The 21,093-nt window shown below is 42.3% G+C and overlaps 1 protein-coding gene across 1 annotated transcript in view; it reads left to right on the top strand.

The window, feature by feature from the left end:
• FNDC3B (fibronectin type III domain containing 3B) overlaps positions 1 to 21,093 on the top strand; it is a 196,332-nt gene that overhangs the window by 17,184 nt on the left and 158,055 nt on the right. Inside the window, exon 2 of the mRNA XM_027891324.1 lies at positions 20,624 to 20,762. Within this exon, the coding sequence (XP_027747125.1) occupies positions 20,652 to 20,762 (111 nt within the window). The 5' untranslated portion in view covers positions 20,624 to 20,651. The remainder of the gene's footprint in view (positions 1 to 20,623; positions 20,763 to 21,093) is intronic.

Raw genomic sequence — 21,093 nt, 5'->3', positions numbered from 1 at the left:
CAGCACTGGCAAGAGAGAAACAAAAGTTCAGACGGAACGCAGCTGAGCTGTAATCTGCTTATGTTAGAGCCTGAAATAGCAAAGGGTGTGTTTGACTTGAAGTGCTTGTCCACAGATCTTTGACTCCTGTCCTTAAGGGGGAAGGGATGGTGAGCTTTGAAATGCAGGCACAACTCTAATGCTGAAATACTAAGGAATGAATGAGTAACAGAGAGGTAATAGATACCTTAGTGGGATAGATAGAGGCGTGTGTTGGATTCCAGGTGGTGTAAAGAACTATTAGATTATTAACATCTCTTTTTATATCCTGGTTGGCAATCCCAGCTACTAGGGTTCATCCAGAAAGAGGCATGCTGAGATACAGAGCAACAATTAATGAAATCTGTTTGGTTTTTCCGCCCAAGAATGAAGCCCTCAGGTCACATTTCGCTATGGATATGTGTATATATAGAGGTCTGCCCTTAAAGCAGTGGGTTTAACTGAGTTCAGCTGAGGAAGGTAGGGTCACCTGCACCAGGGTACGTTTGCCCTTCCTGTTGTTCTTCACTTGCATCATTGGAGACTTGGTTTCGACTGTAGGTTCTGTCTGCTGAGAGCTGGGTGAAGGATTTCAGTGTAGGCATGAGAGAGAGCTGGGATGCCAGACTGCTGAGGAATGGGAAGGTCTGTGTAATGCAGAAAGAATTCCAAGCATCTTTTTGGTTAATTCTGTTTTTTAGAGGACTGCTAATGTGGCTTGATGGGAACTTGCATGTTGAGTGCAGCCTAAGGTTTCTTGAGTATTTCTAAAAATGGTTTTTAAAGTCCTCTCTAAAGTCTCCTTGAATTGTCAATAATTGTATTTAAACAACTCAAAAAAGCTCAGTCTTTTTACCTTTGTTTTCATGAGACTATTGATAATACCTTGGCAAATACTCTGATATTGGATCTGTTTTGCTTCTAATGAAAAAGAGACCATCTGATTCAATTAAATTTTTGCGTTCCTACTTGAGGGCTGAATTTTACTGGGCTCAGTATACTGTACTGAAAATGCCTTATTTCTCATAACTGTTGCTTTGATTTTTATAAGGAAAAACGTAATTTCCATTGTATTTGCAAATGCAACATTCTGCAAAATGTGCTGGTGCTATTTCCAGGACACCTAGAAGGATTTGGGATGTGAGGTGTTATTACTGAATTAGTGATGGGGAATTATAATTAAAAACCAAACAAAATCAGCTTATCAGAAATATTTGTTATATTTGGCAGTTAGTTTCTATGAAACTGAGTTTGGAAAATGTCTAAGGGGACTTCAAATCGTCTAAAATGCTCTGTTACCTTTTTCCTTTCCCTCACCTTCCTAGAGGTTCTTGTTTCCTGGAGCAGTTGTTCAGGTTAGAATAAAAATGGGAATTTGACAAGCATGTAGGTGGCCTTTCCTCTGGTGCATATCAGCAGGACTTCATTGTCTTTAAGGTATTTGTCCATAAAACTGCAAAGTTTTTAAGCTGTTAAAATGATGGTCAATGATCTGATCAGCTTCAGTGGTTTATGTTTAGATTCTACATTCATGGCTGACAATGTCAATGTTGGACAATGCTTGAAGGACAAAGAAATGCATAATAGGGATGGAAGAAATTACCCCCAGATGAATTAATACCTATCTACAGCATTTTCTCAGGACGCTTCATGATTTTGCAGAATATGTTGCTTAGGGAATAAATACTGAGGGAACAGGAAAATATACAATTCTTAGAAATGTTGGAGGAAAACTCAAAATGCTTCAATTTTTTGACGTCATGTCTTTAAATAAACTTTGCTGCATAAAATTTTCTCCGAGGAAGCTTTGAATCTTGTGAATTTGGTTCAAATTTGTCAATTAACTTCAGAGGACTGACAATACCTCCCTGAAACTTGCTGGAAAGATTTCAGCCATTGTGTTAGTTTCCTAACTTTTTTTCTCATCAGTGTTACTCAGCAGCGGTGTTTAGATGGATTGTTTAGATCAAATTAGCAAGTGGTATGGTTTTTTTTATAGGTCTGTAGTGTGTTGTACACTTGAACTGATGATATATAATTAGACACTTGATTTTGCTTGTATTTGGCGTCTTTTAACTAATTAGTTGGTTGGGTTGCTTTATTTTGTGTTACTTTATTTTCAGCTGATTAAGTACACTTACTTGCTTCTCTAAGGGTACAAAATTAAGAACATACTAATTGCGCAACGGTCTTGGCATGTGTCGATTGCTTCAGTGTCACCTAAGGACAAAGATTTCTCTGCTTACATTGCTGGCTCTATTCTCTCCGTGCCCCGTGGGCAGATGTGTCAGAGCAGACGCTGCGCTCTCCAAATTCTCTTCCTCGCTCCTGCAGTCTAGTCAGAGCTTGTTGGCAGTGTCTGCCGTAGGTACTCGCCCTTGGAAATGCCTTGATTTCAGCTTTTGAATGTTCAGACCCACTGACTCAGTGAGTTGGGAGGGTTGGTGGGGGGACAGCAGGGGGATCTCGAAGGAGTGGAGACCCAAAGGTACCGTGTATCCAGTGGTGTGAGTTGCGCCTGGAAACAAGTAAGCCTCGCCTGGGAACCATCGTGAGGTGGGTGGGCAGTTGTGATGCTCTGTGCTGCCGGTTGGACTAAATTTTGATTGTGGGTATTGCTGTGACTATAAAATATTTGAGTGCAATATTTCCAGAAGCAAATTTCCCCCAGGCACTGAGAGTCCTGGAATAAACATGACTTAATTATAAAGTGCTTGCTCTGTGCTTGTGAGCAGATCAAGACGTCCTTTTTTTTTTTTTTTTTTTGCATTTTACTTTGAACATTAGTTATTGATGTGAGGCACCGAGTAGGCTCTAACCTGTGCCAGCTAACAAGGGGAAGCCAACAGAAATGAGAAAAACACTACAATTGTACTTTTGTTGCTGCAGTGCTGACTGAAGCCTGAGTGTGTCCAAGCATGTGGTGTTCAGACAAAATACATAACTCCTTTCTGTGGAGTTGTTTTTCAAAGGGAGTACTTGCTCTTATGAAAACTGGGTCTGTGGCCATAGCTGAGTAAATATCTTTAGGGGTGCTCTGCCACACCAGCAGTGACAGTGGGTATTGTGGTGGATATTGGGTGTGGAGTTCAGCACTGCACGAAGTCAGGCAGGGTTGGGAGAGCGAGTACCTTGATGTGTCTGTGCTGTCAGGACACAAGGGCCAGTGCGCAGGGGCCTTACCTTGGAATGGGTGTCCTGTAGCCGTGAGCTTGTCAGATATAGCAAGTGGAATTGATTAGAATGAGAATATCCTTTGGCTAAGGCTGTTTTGGAACACTCCAAGAAGCAGCATCATTTTATGGGGTACTAAAAATGGCAGCTGGTGTTGTTTTGAGATCTTCTGCAAATGGAGCATTATCCCTTGCTTGTCTCCAGTGAAACCACAGTGATTTGGTATTCTTATCAAGAAAAGAGATATTTAAATAGCGTTCTTTATTACTGGGGCTAGATTTGGATGTCTATTAAAAGAATAAGTGGCACTTAAAAACCTTCAAAGAAATGTGTTTTTAAAAAGGATCCAAGTGTCGTGGCTGCAGTTTTGTGCTGTCAGAATTAGTGCTTCTCTTTCTTGAAATGCTTTCTTCTTTTTTGTGGAACAACCACCCTTGTTCCAGGGGTGGCAGCCTTGGCTTTACCTCAACTGCTCCTCTGCATTTAGCTTTGGATGTTGACTGTCCTCCTCATAGGAAGAGACAGCAAGCTACTGAAGTGTCACTGTGCCTTAGAGGGACTGAATCCTGATTTTCATAGGAGGGATTGTTACGATTTGTCTGCTTTTGGTTAAGAAATGTAAGCTACTGACTACTGTGAAAATGTTAGATGTGAATCGTCATCTTGGATATTGTTTCATGGGGCTTGAGGCTGGTCAAGCAGGGAAGAGTTGCGTAGTAGGTGGTGATGTGACTACCCCTGATATCTACACTGTGTAATTCAGGTGACTTCATTAAAGTTCAAGATTTCTGTACAGTTGCTGTTACCACCCAGAAATCTAATGAACAGCATGTTTGTTCTGCTCCTAGTTGGTCACAGGGAGACCACAACTTAGGGGTGGGATATGTACAGGGCTGCAGAACCACCACCCTTCCTTATTTTACGAAACTTTATTTTGCAACCATGTGTCCATTGATGTAACTTTTGGCCCATTCCACGGAGCGAACCGGCTCAGTAACAGGACAGCTGGTGGAGCTCCCCAACACGGGCTGGACCCGACTTTCTTATCCCTGCACCCCTGCTGCCCGTGCTGCTGGCAGCTGCCTGCCACAGCTGGGATCTGGCTCTGGAAGCGGGACAGGATGTTTGCCTTTGTGGAGTGCAGTTGTTGAGGAAATTAAACGAAGGGATCGTTGGAAAGGGCAAGCCACCTACATCAGATTAGGCCATTAAGAGGGGGTTTGTGGGCATACCTTATCAGGAGAGGCTGGGGAGGATGTGCTCCTGATAGCCAGAGGTGCTTGGAAAGCCACATTGCGTCATGTCTCATTGGACCACAGTGCAACGACTGCTGGGGTTGAGGGTGGAGAAAAGGGAAGTCTCAAGGAAATCTGAAGGAGCTGATTTATCCAAAGGTGTGAGGCTGCAACCACCTCAGGGGGTGGGGGGACCCTTCCTGGCCACCCAGAGGCATTGCCCACCCTCTGGCATGCCAGCAGCTGGCCTGTGCGATGACAGATCGGGAGGAATGCACAACATTTTAAGGATCATAAAGCTGGATATCCTTTGCGCAGGATATTTCCTGTCCACAAGAATTTATTTTTCAACAATATTACTGGCAGAAAATCCACAAAATAGAAGCGGGAGGAGGGAAACTTGCACGTTGTAGAAGATGAGAAGTTTCTAGTTTTCCCATCTGAAGTGAAGAGAGAGGCTTTGGAGAGCAGAAAAATACACACTTGTTATGTAGTGGTAGTGCCACCAGCGTGCCTAGTTGTACATTGAATATTTATCGATTTGTATTTATTACTGTCAACAATATACAGTAATTAATCATTAGTTTCTTATCACAATGACACTTTTGATCACTGTGATTAAAAAGGCATTTAATTCCAAAGAGGGCTGAGCCTCAGGACAGGGACAGCGAGCGCAAAGCTCTCCTGACTGACTTCCACCAGGCTCTGCTTCGCATTTTGCCTTCGTGTTTGTAATGAATTAAAGCCTAAATCATAAAGCAGGATTTAATTGGTGATTTGTGATCTGGTTAATCCCACAGTGAAAGTAAAGCATGCTCAGCACTGCTGCTGCCTGCTCCCCCATCGATGGCGGGGTCGGCCGCCGCCGGAGCGGCAGCGAAGTACTTGTAGCTTCCTGCTAGGAAAATACCTTTGTGAGACTGTTTGTATATGCTTCCTTCTGTAAACTCCAGATAGAATTCACTTGATCTCCTGAATGTGACTGCATGTTCTGGGGTAACTTTTGCTAACAAAGACCTACAGCTATTAAATACAATGAGAACATATTGTTTACCATAAACTTCTGTGTGTGTTTCTAGCAACAAGTATTTTCATAAAGGGTTCGTTTACCAGTAGACGTATCTCAAAGTCAGCAATGTGTATTTAGCAATTCAGTAAAACTTGCAGAGGGAGGGCAGTGTAGTGAAGAACTGAGGCATTAACGAAGCACCTCTGTTCCTGTCTTCTCTGTGCTAATAAAAAGAAAAGAATTTGGTAGGTGTGGCATTCTTAGGGTTTATAGCTGGAATTTGTTTCTGGAAACACGGGCATTATGGTGTGTGGGAAGTTCAACCCATTTTCTCTGCATCGCCAGCACCCAAGAGAAGGCTTCCTAAAAGAACACTGAACTCACCACGCTGAGACTGCACTTTTTGGGGCCGGAGTGACACGTTATAACAGAAATCCAAGCTGATGAGAACATTTTAGCCGTGGTGCAAAAACGATCTGGAATCTTTGGTATGTGCCAGTGGCAGGAGCTGCGCTCCCCGGAACGCCGCTCTCCGGAGCGAGAGTGTGTGTAAGGCTTTGGCATGCTGGGATTCAGGGCTCAAGGACACGCTGTCAGCCCGCAGGATTTTGTGGCAGGTTAAATCCAGGAAAAAGAGAGGGGGAACTTGAGATTTTTTTTTTTTTTTTTCTCTCGACCACTTTAGTAATTCTTTTGAACTTGCTTATTTCCTGAGCATGGCTTAAGCATTCCAAGGATCTTAAGATAAATGAAGGTATTTGTACCCGTTATGTGGATGGGTGTGTATATGTGTGTGTTTACATATATATCTCGTGACTTGTGTGGTGATGCTAAACCTCTGTGATTAGATATGGGAAGAGTAGGACCTCAAATGTAACCTACAGGAGATAAAGCTGCCAAGGGACGCCTCAAAAATAGTTACCAGATTTATTGTGCTGATGAACAGCGGCCTGACACTTCTGTACTAAACAGAACGCCCCTCATTTTGGTTTTGGGGCCACTGGCATACCTGGAAATTACTTGTTTGGATCCAGCAGTGAGTGAGTTCTATACACCTGTTCTACGTGTTCTTATCTTCTTGCTACTGATTAGTCTTCTTGAAAATGTTTAAAAAAATCTCTTTGTGACCTCTACCTTGTGTTTGACCGTGTTTTATTTAACATAAAAGTCTAAAATAAAGCTTTTACCCTGTTGTCTTCCATAGCTATTTATGTTTGGGATGGGGAGCTCACTGGCTCTAGTTCTGCATTACTACCAGTGACTAAGTAACTTGATGACAAATGTAGATCCCTGTTACAGTATCACTTACAGATCTGACAGCTGGTGCATAATGTTTAACTGCACTAAATCATGTGTTTTCCCATAGTGATCCTTCCTAGAGAGGGAATAGTGACTTCTGAGAGTGAGTTTCCAGTCTGTAAGCTGGTCTAAAAACCCTGTTGGTTTACCAGCTGTGTAGCTGTGATGCTAGATACCACCACATTTCTGCCTTTTTTTTTGGTCAGTTTCTGTTAATCTTCAGGAATTCTTAATCCTTTTACAACCCAATGATGCCTGAGCATTCATGCAGTAAGGAGAATGCAGTTGGTGATTATGGGACCACTTTGTTTATTATTAGCCCTAGTACTGCCCCTATATAACAAGTAGGAGGCTCAGCCCGCTGGTGTTTGGGACAAGAAGTAAATCACCATTGACTAAGTGACTTTGCTTAATTTCACCAATAAAAAGCCGTAAATACTAATGTACCTTGACATTATTATGTTCTTAATAATAAACATGTTATAATCTGCTCAATTTAGGTGAGAATGAATATCTAAACTGTTGGTTCTGACCAAGTACTCAGCTGAGAATTCTGTACCACTAATGTAGATGGATGAGAAGGAAAAATCAGAGTCTCTTCAGCTTCAAATTTGAAGACAAAAGTTTTAGCAGGTTGAGCTTCTGATGGAAATAATAATAAATCTAGTTCTGCACTTCCCTTGAAGAGAGAAGACAATGAGGGTGAAGTGACTTGTTATGGTGCCGAATTTCATAGTACTAATTTCTGAGTATTTAAAACTGTAGTGGACAATGATGATGACTTACTGTGGAGCTGTAGCACTGATTTGTGTATGTTGTGCTCTAAGCAGTGGCTTTATGAAGTGTGAGGTATCTCTGTCACCGATGGGATGGTGAGGGGTGATCTGTGATTTAGATTATTCATAACAGGGCTTGAGGCAGCAATGTCCAGGAACACAGTAAAAGATTAGAGAAGAATCTTATGGTTGAGGTTTCATCTGGGGCACTGGAAAAAATTAGTCAGAATTCGTAAAGGATGAGGGAATTTCCTCAGTGAGCATCAGGAGGAGGATGAGCTACTGAACAGCTGTTTGGTATTGGGAGGTTTCTGCAGCACACCCTATTGCTCATATTCTCATCAGCAGGTTAAACCTACTCTGAACACCCAGGCTGTCTTTCTGTACCAACCTGGAGTTATGATTAGGGACTAGAGAGAGAAGTGGGAGGAGGAATATGTTCACATGAGAGAGAGTGGGAGCGCTTTTTACTACGCGGGTCCATTACTATTGAGAGCGTTTATTAATTGTTGCATGGACATGCCATCTTCCTCCCCTGCACCAAGAGGAATATGTTGTTTTGTAGGTAGAGAATGATATCACTTAGTTTTACTTAATTTTTAACCATATATTAGCACGTCAAGTGGTGGAAAATACGCATCTTCCCCTTAGAAACTGGGGAACAGATGCAACCTGCTTGAATCTCTGGAACCTTTTGCTGGAAAGAACAACTGATGTTAATGGGTAGGTCTTTGTCACTAATTAACTGTGTACTGTACTGTTAAGGTGGGTATCTCTGTGGGCTCTGCACTGCCAAAATGTGACTGAAGTGGGTCAGAATGCAAATATTAAAGGATGGAGGTTGTGCCGTCCTTTTGGTGATAGCGCCTGGGTGTTCCAGCTTATTCCCACGGACTGAGTGTGCCTCGAGGGAGCTCCCCTGGGAGTAAAATCTTGTCGGGTCGTGTGTCAGTTATATCAGTCAGGTAAAACTGAGCACAACTAAATTTGGCTGGGAAAGCCTTTCCTTGCTTGAGTCCTGTGCTCAAGCCCTTGGAACCCTGCAGGCAGACTCCTGGGTTTGCTGATATTCCGATGTTTCTGCCTCCACTGTCAAAGAGAAGCTGCTGTCAGCCCACACTGAATTGTTGAAATTTATTTACAGGCACGTGTATTATATTTGTATATTTGACTTAAACTTAGTGTATCACTCTTTGCTCCATCAGGATTTCTGTGAATTTCTCCTACAATAAGCAAAGTGAGATGCATGTCCAGGAAAAGCTGGACTATCAGGACTTGTGGTGAAGTGCATTATATTTATGAAAGATCCTGTAGGAAACATCCCTAGAGAATTAGCCTTTCTTGTAGGTTCAGTCTTTTTCTCACTTGGCTTTCCTCCAGTTGAGTTATGAGGTGGATTTTCTAATATTTGAAGGACTTGCATATTTTGTTCTCACCTGTTTATTGGAATTCTGTGGACGAAGTGTGTATTTGTACCTTCTCCCCAAACCCCTGAAACAGCTTACTGTTAAGGTAATGTTCCCCCACCCTAATATGCCTACCAAGTCAAAGTCCATTTCTTGAAATTCAGGTTTATGGGTTTTAGGGTGCAAAGCTGGTTTTTTCTCTTAAAGCCTTTCAGAAATGCTTTAATTTTTGTATTCTGTCTAAAACTATAAATGAAATATTTATGTGAGACCATGGGTTTTTTATTTGTTTGGTTGTGGGTTTTTTTTTAAATTTCTTTCCAGAAAGCAGAAATCCTGTGAATGGTTGTTGCTACAGATTTATTGCTGTCAAAGAGGTTTTGTTTAGGACCCAAAGATAAGCTTTGCTTTGTTATGGGTGATTTCGTTGCTCCTAGTCTGCTCTGAGGTTTGTACAGTGGATCTGCCCCATGTTCACAAGTAGTAAACAGGCTGTTTATGCCAACATAGGAAATGAGTTAAGCTTATCTTCTGAAAACCAGTGGAGCAGAGAAAGGAAAGAGGTGTTTTGGATAGAGTCTGTGGCACTGAGTTCCACTCTGGCTTCCACGTGCCTTTGCCACGCAAGATGTGTCCCTATTTGTCTCCCTTGCTTGTCATGGCCACGTGTTGGTAGGTGTGGTGTGAAACAGCCCCAGGGCAAACACCAGCTCAAAAAACTCTTGTTAGTGATTTGGGCTAGAAGGGCTCTCAGTGTGGGGCTTGACAGCAACAAGCGTCCAGCAACAGATGAGGCAGGAAAGTTTATGGTTCCCTGCTGATCTTCTGGAACAGTGTGTTGTACTCATGGGGCTGAGGATGCTGTTACAGAGCTGGGGAGAGAGAGGGATGAACTTTGGTATCTCACTGAGCAGAAGGGCAAGTGCATTTGTCTTAAGTCAGGAATTTTTTTTTCTTTTGATCAAAAACCCCACTGATGTCTGGTGAGACCATCCTTCTCATGGTTCACCTCGATAGAGTACAACTTGAAAAAGGCTGTCCAGGGAAGTGGTAGAGTCACCATCCCTGGAGGGATGTAAAAGGTGTTTAGACGTGGCACCTGGGGACACGGTTTAGTGCTGAAGTTGGCAGCACTGGGGTAACAGTTGGATTCTGTGGTCTTGAGGGTCTTTTGCAACCTGAATGATTCTGTGATTCTTCCTTTCATTGGGTTTCTTAAGTGTATTTGAATAGACTCGAGGCTCCTGCACCTCTGATGCTTGGTATGCAGCTATGGAAATGAATTTCTCCAAGTGTAACAAGGGAAAATGGAACTTCAGGTACATGTGACATGAAGCTTGAAGGTTGGCTTGCTTTCTGCTACTTGTCTGTTTAAGTTTTTTTGCTTGACTGGAATTGTGTCATTTAAAGGATGTGGAAAGTTAACTTGGGTTTCAGGGGTTTAATTGGCTTCATTGGAGCTGTGTGTTCTTGTATCAATAGGGAAGCATAAAGAAGGAAGACTGCCCTCTTTTTGATTAAATAGTGTTTGCATTAAAAAATTACTGCAGCTTGTGCAGGAATTTACTTTTCCTTTACCTACTTCAACTTCTGGTTCTTATTATTGCCTTACATATATGTGTCTCTTGTCTCTCCATAGCTTTATTTGAAGCCCTTTGATTATTCTTTATCTTTAAAATTTTACCTTCTGCAGAGTTGTGTGGGCCACCCAGGGCACGTGGGCTGGTCTCCAACACACAGGGTGTTGCCCCCATCACTCTGCAGTCATGGGTGTCTGTGTCCCAGAGACCACCTGAGCTGCCTTCCCTCAAGATTAATTTTTAAGGGGAACCTGCAGGTTAATACTAACTGTTTTGTCCTGAAGGGAATCTGTGTAGGCTTGGATGGTCACGTCTGTGTCCTCCCAGGTTTTTAGGAAACAAACTCCAGGTATCTGTCTGCAGACATGGAGCAAAAAATGGTTTTCTTGCAATTCCTTCCCTTTTTTTTTCTCTTATTTACCTACCTTTCGGCCTAAGCTTATAGTAACAACAAGCTGTCTTAGTTTCAAAACAGGCGAAAACACTAATAGGATAATTTGGATGATATTTTTTTCATTAAAAACCCTTAAAGAACCAGAAACAATAGGTTGCCTTTGGATTCACTCTTTCAGGGATTATTCCCAGAGGAGCCTGGGTTTCTAGCAATGGGCTGGAACTGGAAGGTATGCACTGCTTTGAGGATTTAGGAACATTGTCATTGATCTTCATAAGCTTTTCCTTATGAGAAGAGTAATTGGTATAAGGTGTGTTAAAAATCTTTCAGTACTGCTCTTACCTGAAAGCTCGAGTATCAGAGTCAATAAGTGAAATATTAGGAAATTTTAATTAAGAAAGACTTGTAACTTAGCAATGAGTAACTCCTGTAACTAGTAGGATTGGGGCTGCTGCCTTTTGACTGCACACAGGGCGTGAAAATCATCCATCCCCCTGGCACCGTGCCATGAGACTGCCTTTCAACCAACACTGCTGGGCTTGGTGTAGTTTTCAGTGCTGTTGGTTTCCCAGTTCCTAATACGAGCTGTCTAGTACTTCACTGTGTGTGTTATTATCAAAGCACAATACCAATTTATTTTTATTGAGAATAATTTTCATCTTTCCATTGCCTGAATGATTTGGCAGAGAGTGGGAATTAGCTGAGAAGGGTGAGGATTCAGAATTAAATTGCATACAGACCACCTGAGTGCTGGTGACCTCACTGGACTGCCCCTGCTGTATCAACAGAACTTCGTTTCTCCTTCAGTCTGTGTTACAAGCTGTGCCCCACTTCAGACAGGTAACAAACCCCAAAGGTTTTCCCTTTTAAACCATTTAATAGATAACTTGAGCTTTATAGCTGCAGCAGGTGGCATATTCAGCACAGTATTTTCTGTCTAGATAGAGACCCTTTGTCTTCCCACCTTAAAGAAAACAACTCCCCTTTAGTACTCTGTGTTTAAAGATTCAGTGTTTTTGATTCCTTGATGCTTTATTATCACTGGAGATAAAAATCAGATACCTGGAGTAGGAGAGGCTTCTTTCTATTAAGGTCCTGGATATGAAAATTACTCAATAGTTGTATGGAACAGTGATTTGGTTTTTGTGTGTGTGGTTTCTTTTTTGTTGGTGGGTTATGGGCCTTTTTTTTAAAAAAAAAAAAAAAAGTATAAATTCCTGTCTATCTCAAATTAAGAGAAGCCTTCATAGGTAGCACAGTGTTCATTGTTGTGAAGTAGTTCAGAAAAGTAAAAATTTGAAGGAGTTTATCTTCTGTGAAGGTGATGGGCAGTGTGATGAAACGTCTTTCTTCTGATGCTGAAAAGTTCTGGAGTTGATGGGGTTTGGGCGCTGGGCTTTGGGTTGGTTCCCTTGTTAATAACGCAGCTCAAGCGCTCGGATCCTGCGAGCGCGATGATAACAGCGGGCTCAACTTTCCTCCTCCATGAGAACCTTCTCCGGCAGCCGTCCAGAGGTGCTCCCCGGCAGCGGCCGCTCCGTGTGAATGCCTGTTCTCGAATCCCGGGGCTGAATGGGAGATCTCTCCCCAGCGCTTTCCCACAAGAACACAATGAGCCACTTTGTCGGCGCAGCCGCGTCAGCCCGGAGTCAGGTTAGCGGTGAATGGCGACAGCAGGAGCTTGTGCTGCACAAAGGTGTGCTGAGACCTGGTTGGAGATGGAGTTTGGTATGTGTGCTTTTTCAAGCGCTGCAGATCGATAGCATAGATAGCCTTTTCTTTTTTCTTTTTTTTTTTTTGTGTGTGTGTGGTTTAATTAGTGGTAAAAAAAAAAAAAAATAATCCGCACCCCATTGATTCCAGGAGGTTCCTCACTGCACAGGAACTCCAGAGGAGATAACCGAGGTCTTTGTGACATTATTGCAGAGGGATGATTATTTGAGAGAGCAGAGTTGAAGGGGAGGGTATTTATCGACAAATGCTGTGCTTATCAGCCTGGAACCATGATTAATACTCTGGCTATTAAATGGAGTGAGAAAGCAAACAGATGAAGCATTCCTGTGCCTTATCTGACTTGCACCTTTGTGCAAGAACTTCTCTTTGGGTAGGGGTTTTGCCCATGTCCTTGGGCACGTGCATGGGGTTGCAACCCTGATCTGGGCGAGTTTAGTACTTAATAAAACTATTAAGAGAGCATAAAGAGGTACCCTGGTGCAAATGTTTACAGGATCAGGGCCCAAACTGATAACAGGTCTGGATGGAAAGGAGTTTTTCTCCTCGCACAAATTGTTTCAAGCAAATAGCAGTTTATTCCAATTGTGGTTAAGCTGGTGTTGTGAATTTCATTTGCAAATTATTTGCCAGAGCTAATACAGAGTGCAGAGAACCCTGAAAAGGGTGATCATGTAGTTATAAAGTGTGCAGTGTTGTCTCTATTACACAGAATGGCTCTTTGCCTTTAGAGGACCAGTTTGTGCTGTGGGATGGGGACTCTTGGGGCACTGTCATCCTCCACTTGTGTCCTTGGCACATGGGGGACCACAGCTGGAAGAACTTTGTGCTTTCCTGCTGGAGAGGATGATGTCATCATAGAATCAGAGAGTCAACCTTAAAGCTTATCTCCTTCTCACCCCCTGCCATGGGCAGGGACACCTTCCATTATCCCAGGTTGCTCCAAGCCCCATCCAACCTGGCCTCGGACACTTCCAGGGATGGGGCAGCCACAGCTTCTCTGGACAACCTGTGCCAGGGCCTCTCCACCTTCACAGGGAGGAATTTCTTTTTAATATTTAATTTAAATCTCTTCCTGCTTCATGTTCATCCTGTTTGATGTGGATTGTGGTCTTCTAGACAAGCGCAGACGTTGTTAAATGCAGTTGGTGATGTGTTGTACAGCTGGCAATTTATCAGCGTCCAGAACTCTCCAACTCAAATGTCTCTGAGGGTGGACAAGGAAGAACAAATTAGTTTGAAATGTTTAATTGCTGCTTGTATTTTTGGAAGTGCGTAAAGTAACTTCTGTAAAAAAAAAAAAAAAAAAAATGAAGAAGTTTGAAGTAGTTGCTATTTAAAGCAAGTTGTACCAGAATGGGCAACACTAAAAATAATGGAAGAAATAATTGGCCACTGTTGTTTAAGAAGAGTTAATCTCAACCTGTGGCTGCTTGGAAGAAGTGCTATGAAATTGTGTGAGAACTGTGTGCCTGAAAACTTCTCTATTTTTGCAACTTCATCCCTCGTGAGTCCTCTTCATCCGTTATGATTAATACGGAGGGAGGTGAGGAAAGAAAGGTGTGAGAACAAAGACGAAGGAAAAGAATATAAATAGCACAAATTATGAACCTAATTTTCAGATTGAACAAAAAGCACAGAAAACCCAAATGGTGAGAGTGAGTTGTATCCAAGTTGTCTCTCAGTGCAGCTTGCTCTCCTGGCAGCGGTGCAGGCTGTAGCCATGGTGTGTTTGCATGTTTTAGAATTGATTTTGAGCAGCAGACGAATTTCCTGCTCTAATACTATTTGCAGAAGTGAGAGTGCTGTGGAACCATTGGATTAGCTCGTCTGCCTGTGGCTTTCTGCTCAGCCGTAGCTAATATAAGCCTAATAAGAATTTTGGAGATCTGTTTCACCCCTGGTGTATTTTATTCCCTTAAATCTAGTTCCATTAGGCTTTCACACAAGTCTGACTGCCTTCAGGCACGTGCACACCCCAGCCGTGGGTGGGGTGGGTGGGTAGGGTGCGTTGGCTTTTCCTACACGAGTTTTCACGAGATTTTCCCCTGGAAAACCAGGGGAAAAACCACTAGTGGGGCAGAGTTTTCCTTTGGTAAAAGATTCCTTTGTGGGCCAGCTTGCTTTATTCCAGTATTTCATCAGAGCTATTATCTGTTGATTAGTTGTACTTGCCTTGTGAAATAAGATACCCTTGTGTGATGCTGTTTGACCTGATCTCCCCATTCCTGATGCTCCTTTCTGGTACGTGCTTGAAGTTACTTGGTTATTCCATTTCTTCCTAAGGGTTAGGCTAGGAACCAATTCTTAGCAGTTTTTCTGTTCCTAAATGACAAGCATTTCCTATGAGGGGCACGCAGCCGGTTATGTTGCAAAATTGCTGTTGTTTACGATGATGGAGTTTCGAGCCTGGAAAACTTGAGGTCAAATTTTAGGTCTAAATAAATGCAAACTACTGAAAATCATCATATCATTGCCCTCTGGATTGCTGCCTGGGGAATCTTGCACCAGTGTGGGGGAAAATCAAGGCTAACTTTCCTTGATCCTGTATAGTACTGTGGATACTACTGGTAATTCTGTTTTCAGAGATGGAACGTACCGTGGACATTGAAATGTGTCGTTATTTAAAATAAACTAGAGGGGAATAAACCCACTGATTAATTACAGTGGTTTAAGTTTTGAGAGGATGTTTATGCTTTTCAGCTTGCTGGAGATAGGATCCAGCTATTGATGTCCTTGTGTCTGAAATGGCACAGAGGAGCAAGCAGCAGGCATTTCACTACCTCACGTAAAATGCCAGTGGCTTTGTGGGTATGCGCTCCCTCTAATCTGTTTTCTTTTGTCATAACAGATTTTTAGAATTGCACGTATTTCTTCAAAATTGTTGTGAGGAAGCCCGTCTGTTTGGATGCTTCCAAACTAATCTACCGTGTTTGCAATTAAACTGGGAAAGAATGCGTTCAGGTTTCAGTCGCTCTTCAGACGGATGTGATTTAACTAAACTAATGAAGGCACAGCAGACAAGACAAATTCCAGACTGTTTGTGCCTTGACCAACCATCTGTGCACATACCTCCAGGTACTGCTCATGTCTCAAGAGGCTTTTCTACATGAACAATTATTACCACTCCTCTTTGAATTGGAGTGGCAGGCCATGGCAGGAGTCTCCTGAAAGCAGCTCTATTTACTGCTCTGCTTTTCAGTCAAAATGTAATTGTTATGTATTTTTTAATTAAAATCTTAAACTTCAGCGTGTGCTGTACAAAATACAGCAGGCAAGCAGGTCAGTGTGTGAGCTCTCTTATCTCTTGCACACAAACACCAACATAAACAGGAACATGCAGAGGGAGCACTCCTGGTTTGGAGCCTTCCCCGTGGGTCACAGACCCATATCAAATTCTTAGTGTTTGAGTATGTGTGTGTACAAATATGTTTACATTTATATGCCATCTGTACATACTACCAATTTTTTCCTTAGTTATTTTTCTGTCTTACTCAAAAGATTGTTCAAAATACCCCTTAAAAGCACCCATTTCTTCAACTATATAATAACCAGCAGTGACATGATTTGACATACCAGACTTTGATAACAGTTCTTCCATAGCACACACAAACTCCTGAAAAATAACAGATGGTTTCAAGATTATTTTTCTTTTTGGCAGACTAACATGTGCTACAGGTAACGGCTCCTGTGAATACTAAAGAATTTTTAAAATTCTCGTTGTATTTCTTTTCCAAAGTGAGTTTTCTTCTAGAAATATTTGAGCCTTGCCTGTTTTTGGGACCTGTGTTTCTAAAGCCATGTTTGACTTCTGAGTGGTGCCAGGTGGGAGCCATGATTCCAAATATGTTTTTTAACCACGGGAAAATCATCTTAAGCAACTCCTATTTTTTTTGTCCCGTTTATAACAACACGAGTGTTTGAGGGTCAGTGAAGTGCAGTTGTTTTTTCATGTCACACCTGAACTACCTTTTCCCATGGTTGTTAAAGTACCAAGGAAGTTCCTGCTGGGTTGGATTACTTCTCTGGTCAGTGCATCAACCACTGTGCAAGAGATCACCCAGTACATACAGAATGGTATAAAAGGGGCTCGTCCAATGCATACTTTTAAATATATATGTTTTTAATGGTAGAAAGGACTGTGTAACCCTGTGTGTGCACTGTCCGTGAACTTCATCATGCTAAGGTGGTAAGGGTTTTTCTTTTTAGGCTGGAAAGAGAAAATTCTTCCTTTTTTAGTTTATACTGTGGGCATTTCAAATCTTTAATAACACTACGATTGAATGGGAGTTCTTCTTACTCTTTATGTAGTGCGTTCTTTTCTAATTAAACAGAATACATATAAGCAAGCACTGCGTGAATGAAATGTGTGTTAAGCACTGGATTTTTGTTGCATATTAAATAAACCAGAGTATGTGGCTCTACTCAGCATTGGAAAGCTGTCTGTCCTTGTTATAGTACAACTTTTGTAATTCCAGATGATTGTGATAAAAAAGCAGAACACTTTGTTCAGTACCTCTTAATGGTCCGCTGCAGGGAAATAAAAACTGAGCCTTTGCAGAGTGTGGTCACGGGATTGAATATTCAGGACTCCTCTTTCTTCTGCCAGGTCCTCCGAATTAGTGTGCCATAGCTGGAAGAGGTTCTTTGGTGTTGTAAAAGGCAGAAGGTAGGAAGAAAATCACAAAAAAAGAAAAATGTTCTTGGCTTCTAGCCTTGCAATAGCATGGGTAGAACCTTCTAGGAAAAGTAGAATAGGTTATCTTGATGTGGTTCACACTGCTTTTGGAATTTCAGGAGAACTCTGACATAACCTGTTAGGTCATGTTAATTGACCATACATGGACATGGGGTTTTAGATCGTTACACTTTGTTCTTCTGTGTGTTTTAGTTTTCTCTCCAGTGCCATGTGCAACTAATTTATGTATTACTAATTCACATATTGAATTAATTCAAGGAAACAGAGTCATCTCAGGGATCAGAAGGCTGCAGTACTGAATTCGAAATCGGGTTTGCAACGGTGACTTGCAAACATCAAATGGTTTGCAAGTTTAATTTGGGGACAGAGACATCAAACTTGGATGAGTATTTCTTTTTAGCTCTACAGCAATATGGGAAACTGTGATTTCCATATTCTGGAGGTAACTAGAGAGGGAGATGCAGCCTCTTGCTCCACGCTGGCATTGCCGTGGCGCGTCCCAGCCAAACCTAGGGAATGTAGACGTACAGGAAATATCTTTTTAAAATTTAAATATAGTCAGCTTTCTAGACAAAACCCCAAATTTGAGTTAGTACCTGAAAAAAAATCTGTGGGTTAGTATTTGGCAGTTCATATTTTAGCTAAGGAAGAGTTCTCATATCCTGGAATGTGACCTGGCTCTTTGAGTCCTCGTCTGGTGTTTTCTTCCGTCGATGTTCTGAATTTGCAGGAAAAAGAAACTGCTTGTGTTCAGACCTCACCTTCTCTGTGTTAATCAACTTTGCACCCACTGAGGTAGAGGAATGCTAGGTTTTAGGAGGGGTGTGAAAGCAAGGCTAATAAATCTGTTTTAAGTGGGATGGATTAGCAAATAAGCTCAAGAAGTGTGTGGTGTGAGCCCTGTTTCCAAAGGGTTTGGCTTTGGAGTGAAGTCTGCCAGTCTCATGGTAGACGTCTTAACCCTGTCTCACCTAACTCTGCCTGTAGTAAAAGACTGCAAAAAACCCTGCCAGTGGCCAGCTGTGCCTTGTAGCCAGTACTGCTGCTGGCATCGTCTCAGGTAGGGTCATACCAGACCTGAGAAATACAGGAAGCCCTTTTATTTATTTTTCCTTATTTTTTTTTCCCTTTCAAGTGAGGCAAGTGTAGACACGGCTGTAGTGACAAACAATTAATAAAGCAAAAGGAATGCAGCTGTAAAACTTTAAATAATGACATGTCGCAAATAAATGTCAACATATTGGTTGTTGTGCCTGGAATGGAAATATTACTAGGAAAATATGTAACTCTGAGCTACAGTCTGGCTTTCTTTTCTTTTTTTTTTTTTTTCCCCTCAAGAAAATAGCATCAGTGTGATGCTTAAACTCTGTTAAAGCTGGGGCTTTCAGGTTTGGGCTTTCATTTCAGATGAACGTGTCACTTATTTGGAGGAAGGAGGGCCTGCTTCATATGGGTTTAAAATAACTCCTGTGAAAATTGTGTTCTTAAACAACTGTGTCTCAAGCTTATTGAACTTCTGTCTCTGAGTCTTAGATAAAAGAAGGAATTTAGTTTAAGGGTGGATAACAATACATTGCCTTTGTTTATATCTCAGTGAAATGATGATTAGAAAAGTGGTATTTTCATACAAATAAAAACACCAGAAAGAGCTGTGAGAGTTGTGCTAAATTTGGTACTAAATTAAAATGCTGGTCTCAAGCTGTGTGGCTGGAGGTGACAGGACCAGGTTTGCACATCTGAGAAACAAATGCACTTTTAGTCTTCTGGTTCTACTTAGATGTGAAGGGGCCTGTGTGATAAAAATGAAAGGACAGGTATGATTCAGTCCACGTGGGCACTGCTGTCACTTTTAAATCACACAAGTGGTCCTCTTCAGGAGGTGAAGGAACATCTCCCGGTCAGGCTGATGTTCCTGATCATTAAATGGCTGTGCAGGTGATAGGATTGCAGTGAGCTCTGGAAGTGGTTGATGAAAATGAAGACAGTTTATTTCAACTCAACTGTCAATATAATCATTAAGCTAAAAAAATTAAAAATATATAAACTTTAAAGCCTGACAGCACCTGGGTGCTGGGATGTAAGGTTTGCATGATGCTGTGTCAGTGGAACCACATGCTCCAGCACTGGTGAGGTTGGCTCAGTCCTTCGTCCCCTCTGGAGCAAATTATTTAAACTCCTGGCTTATGGCTCCCACAACACTTTCCTTGTAAGCTGCGATTTCCCCATTACTCTGTGGCAAAAGATCCCCTCTCTGTACTCTGGTGGTCTTGTGCCAGCTGAATACCTGGCTGTCCCCTGCCACTTAGGTCCCAGCGTATTCTTTTTCTAACTTGAATTTGGGATGTATATGAAATCATTCAGGAGGACTTTGGGATTCTCTGGCATGAGGGGTACTAAGGAGGCTGCCTGCTCAGCACTGGACACGTGAGGTTGCTTTGCTTACGAGTCCTTGTGCACAAGTCTGGATAAACTATGTGATGAGATCATCCATTTTATTCACTAGAGCTGGATTATTGCCCCGTAAAGCAGCATGATGGTACCCTTAATGCTGAATTGAGGCTTGTTTTTACAAAGCAGCTTCTTGGGGCTTTAGTGATGCTCACGTATCACATCAGTTAGCTGTGAAGGGGGAGGGCGCGCTGGAAGCAGTGTGTGATTTTTCACAAATCCTTGAGTGAGATCGTCATTTTCTGTTGTTCTCTGTCTAGCACGGGGTGTTCAGAGCATGGGGATGGTGCTGTCCCTCCTGCTCCTGTAGAAACCTTTTAAGCCTTTTGGAACATGATTAAATGCAAGTCAGGCGTCTGCTCTTTGTGTTGTAGTGGCAGTTCATGCTCTTTACAAGGCCCTAGAAAAGAAAATGAAGGTGTTTGGCTTTGAAGTGTGGCTGTTGAGTGAAACTGCTGTAACATCTTAACCATGTGAGTGACGTAGTTTTCTGAGAGCTGTGGTAGCGAGCAGGATGCTGGTTTTTAGGAGAACAGCAAAGCTCTCTCTCAGAGCGTCTCAGAACTTGCCTGTTTCAGTGGTGAGGGCTGAGGATGACGATTATGGGAAAGAGTGGAAATGTAGCTAGTTGGTTTTTGGAAGTCTTGCGTGGAACTTTGACTCTCCGTGCTTTTGATCTACTGTTTCAAACCTCTGTTCAGAGCCGTGAGTTCCCGTGTGCCATCCTGATGCAAAACCGGGGGTCCTGCTTGAGTTGCTTGACGGCAAAAGGACCTCCTAAAGCGCAAGCGGGTTTTTTCAGGATCTTTAACTGATTTTTTTTGGTTTTTTTTTTTTTTTTTTGGTCTTTGCAGGAAGTCCGTTGAGGAAAATTCTCCATGAATGTACGTCACAATGATGATGACCGACCAAATCCCGCTGGAGCTGCCGCCGTTGCTGAACGGGGAGGTAGCCATGATGCCTCACATCGTGAATGGAGATGCATCACAGCAGGTCAGTGAGCTTGGCAGAAACCCCCTGCTTTAAATGATCCATCTGTGGGCCAACGAGGGATTTTTTTTGAAACTGAGAAGATGGCTTTCCTTAGCACTTAGAGGAGGGCACCGTATTTCCTGGGATGTAGAACTCGGCCATTGCACTGAAAAGACATTTAAAAACAATGCTTGAAGTGGACCATTAGATTGTATGTGTTTATTTGCATGTGTGTTCATTGAAGGAAAAATAATGGGGTTGAAATAATGGCTGTAAGTGGCGCATATTTGCGGGCTTTGCAGAAAGTTAGCCTTATGATTTTACTTGTGCTAGCACTTGTCCAGACATCTCC

The sequence above is a fragment of the Empidonax traillii genome, unplaced genomic scaffold, assembly GCF_003031625.1.
Source record: "Empidonax traillii isolate 1590-97213 ecotype Southwest subspecies unplaced genomic scaffold, ASM303162v1 scaffold319:size813200, whole genome shotgun sequence".
Taxonomy (NCBI): Eukaryota; Metazoa; Chordata; class Aves; order Passeriformes; family Tyrannidae; genus Empidonax; species Empidonax traillii.
This window is presented reverse-complemented; position numbering and strand designations above follow the sequence as displayed.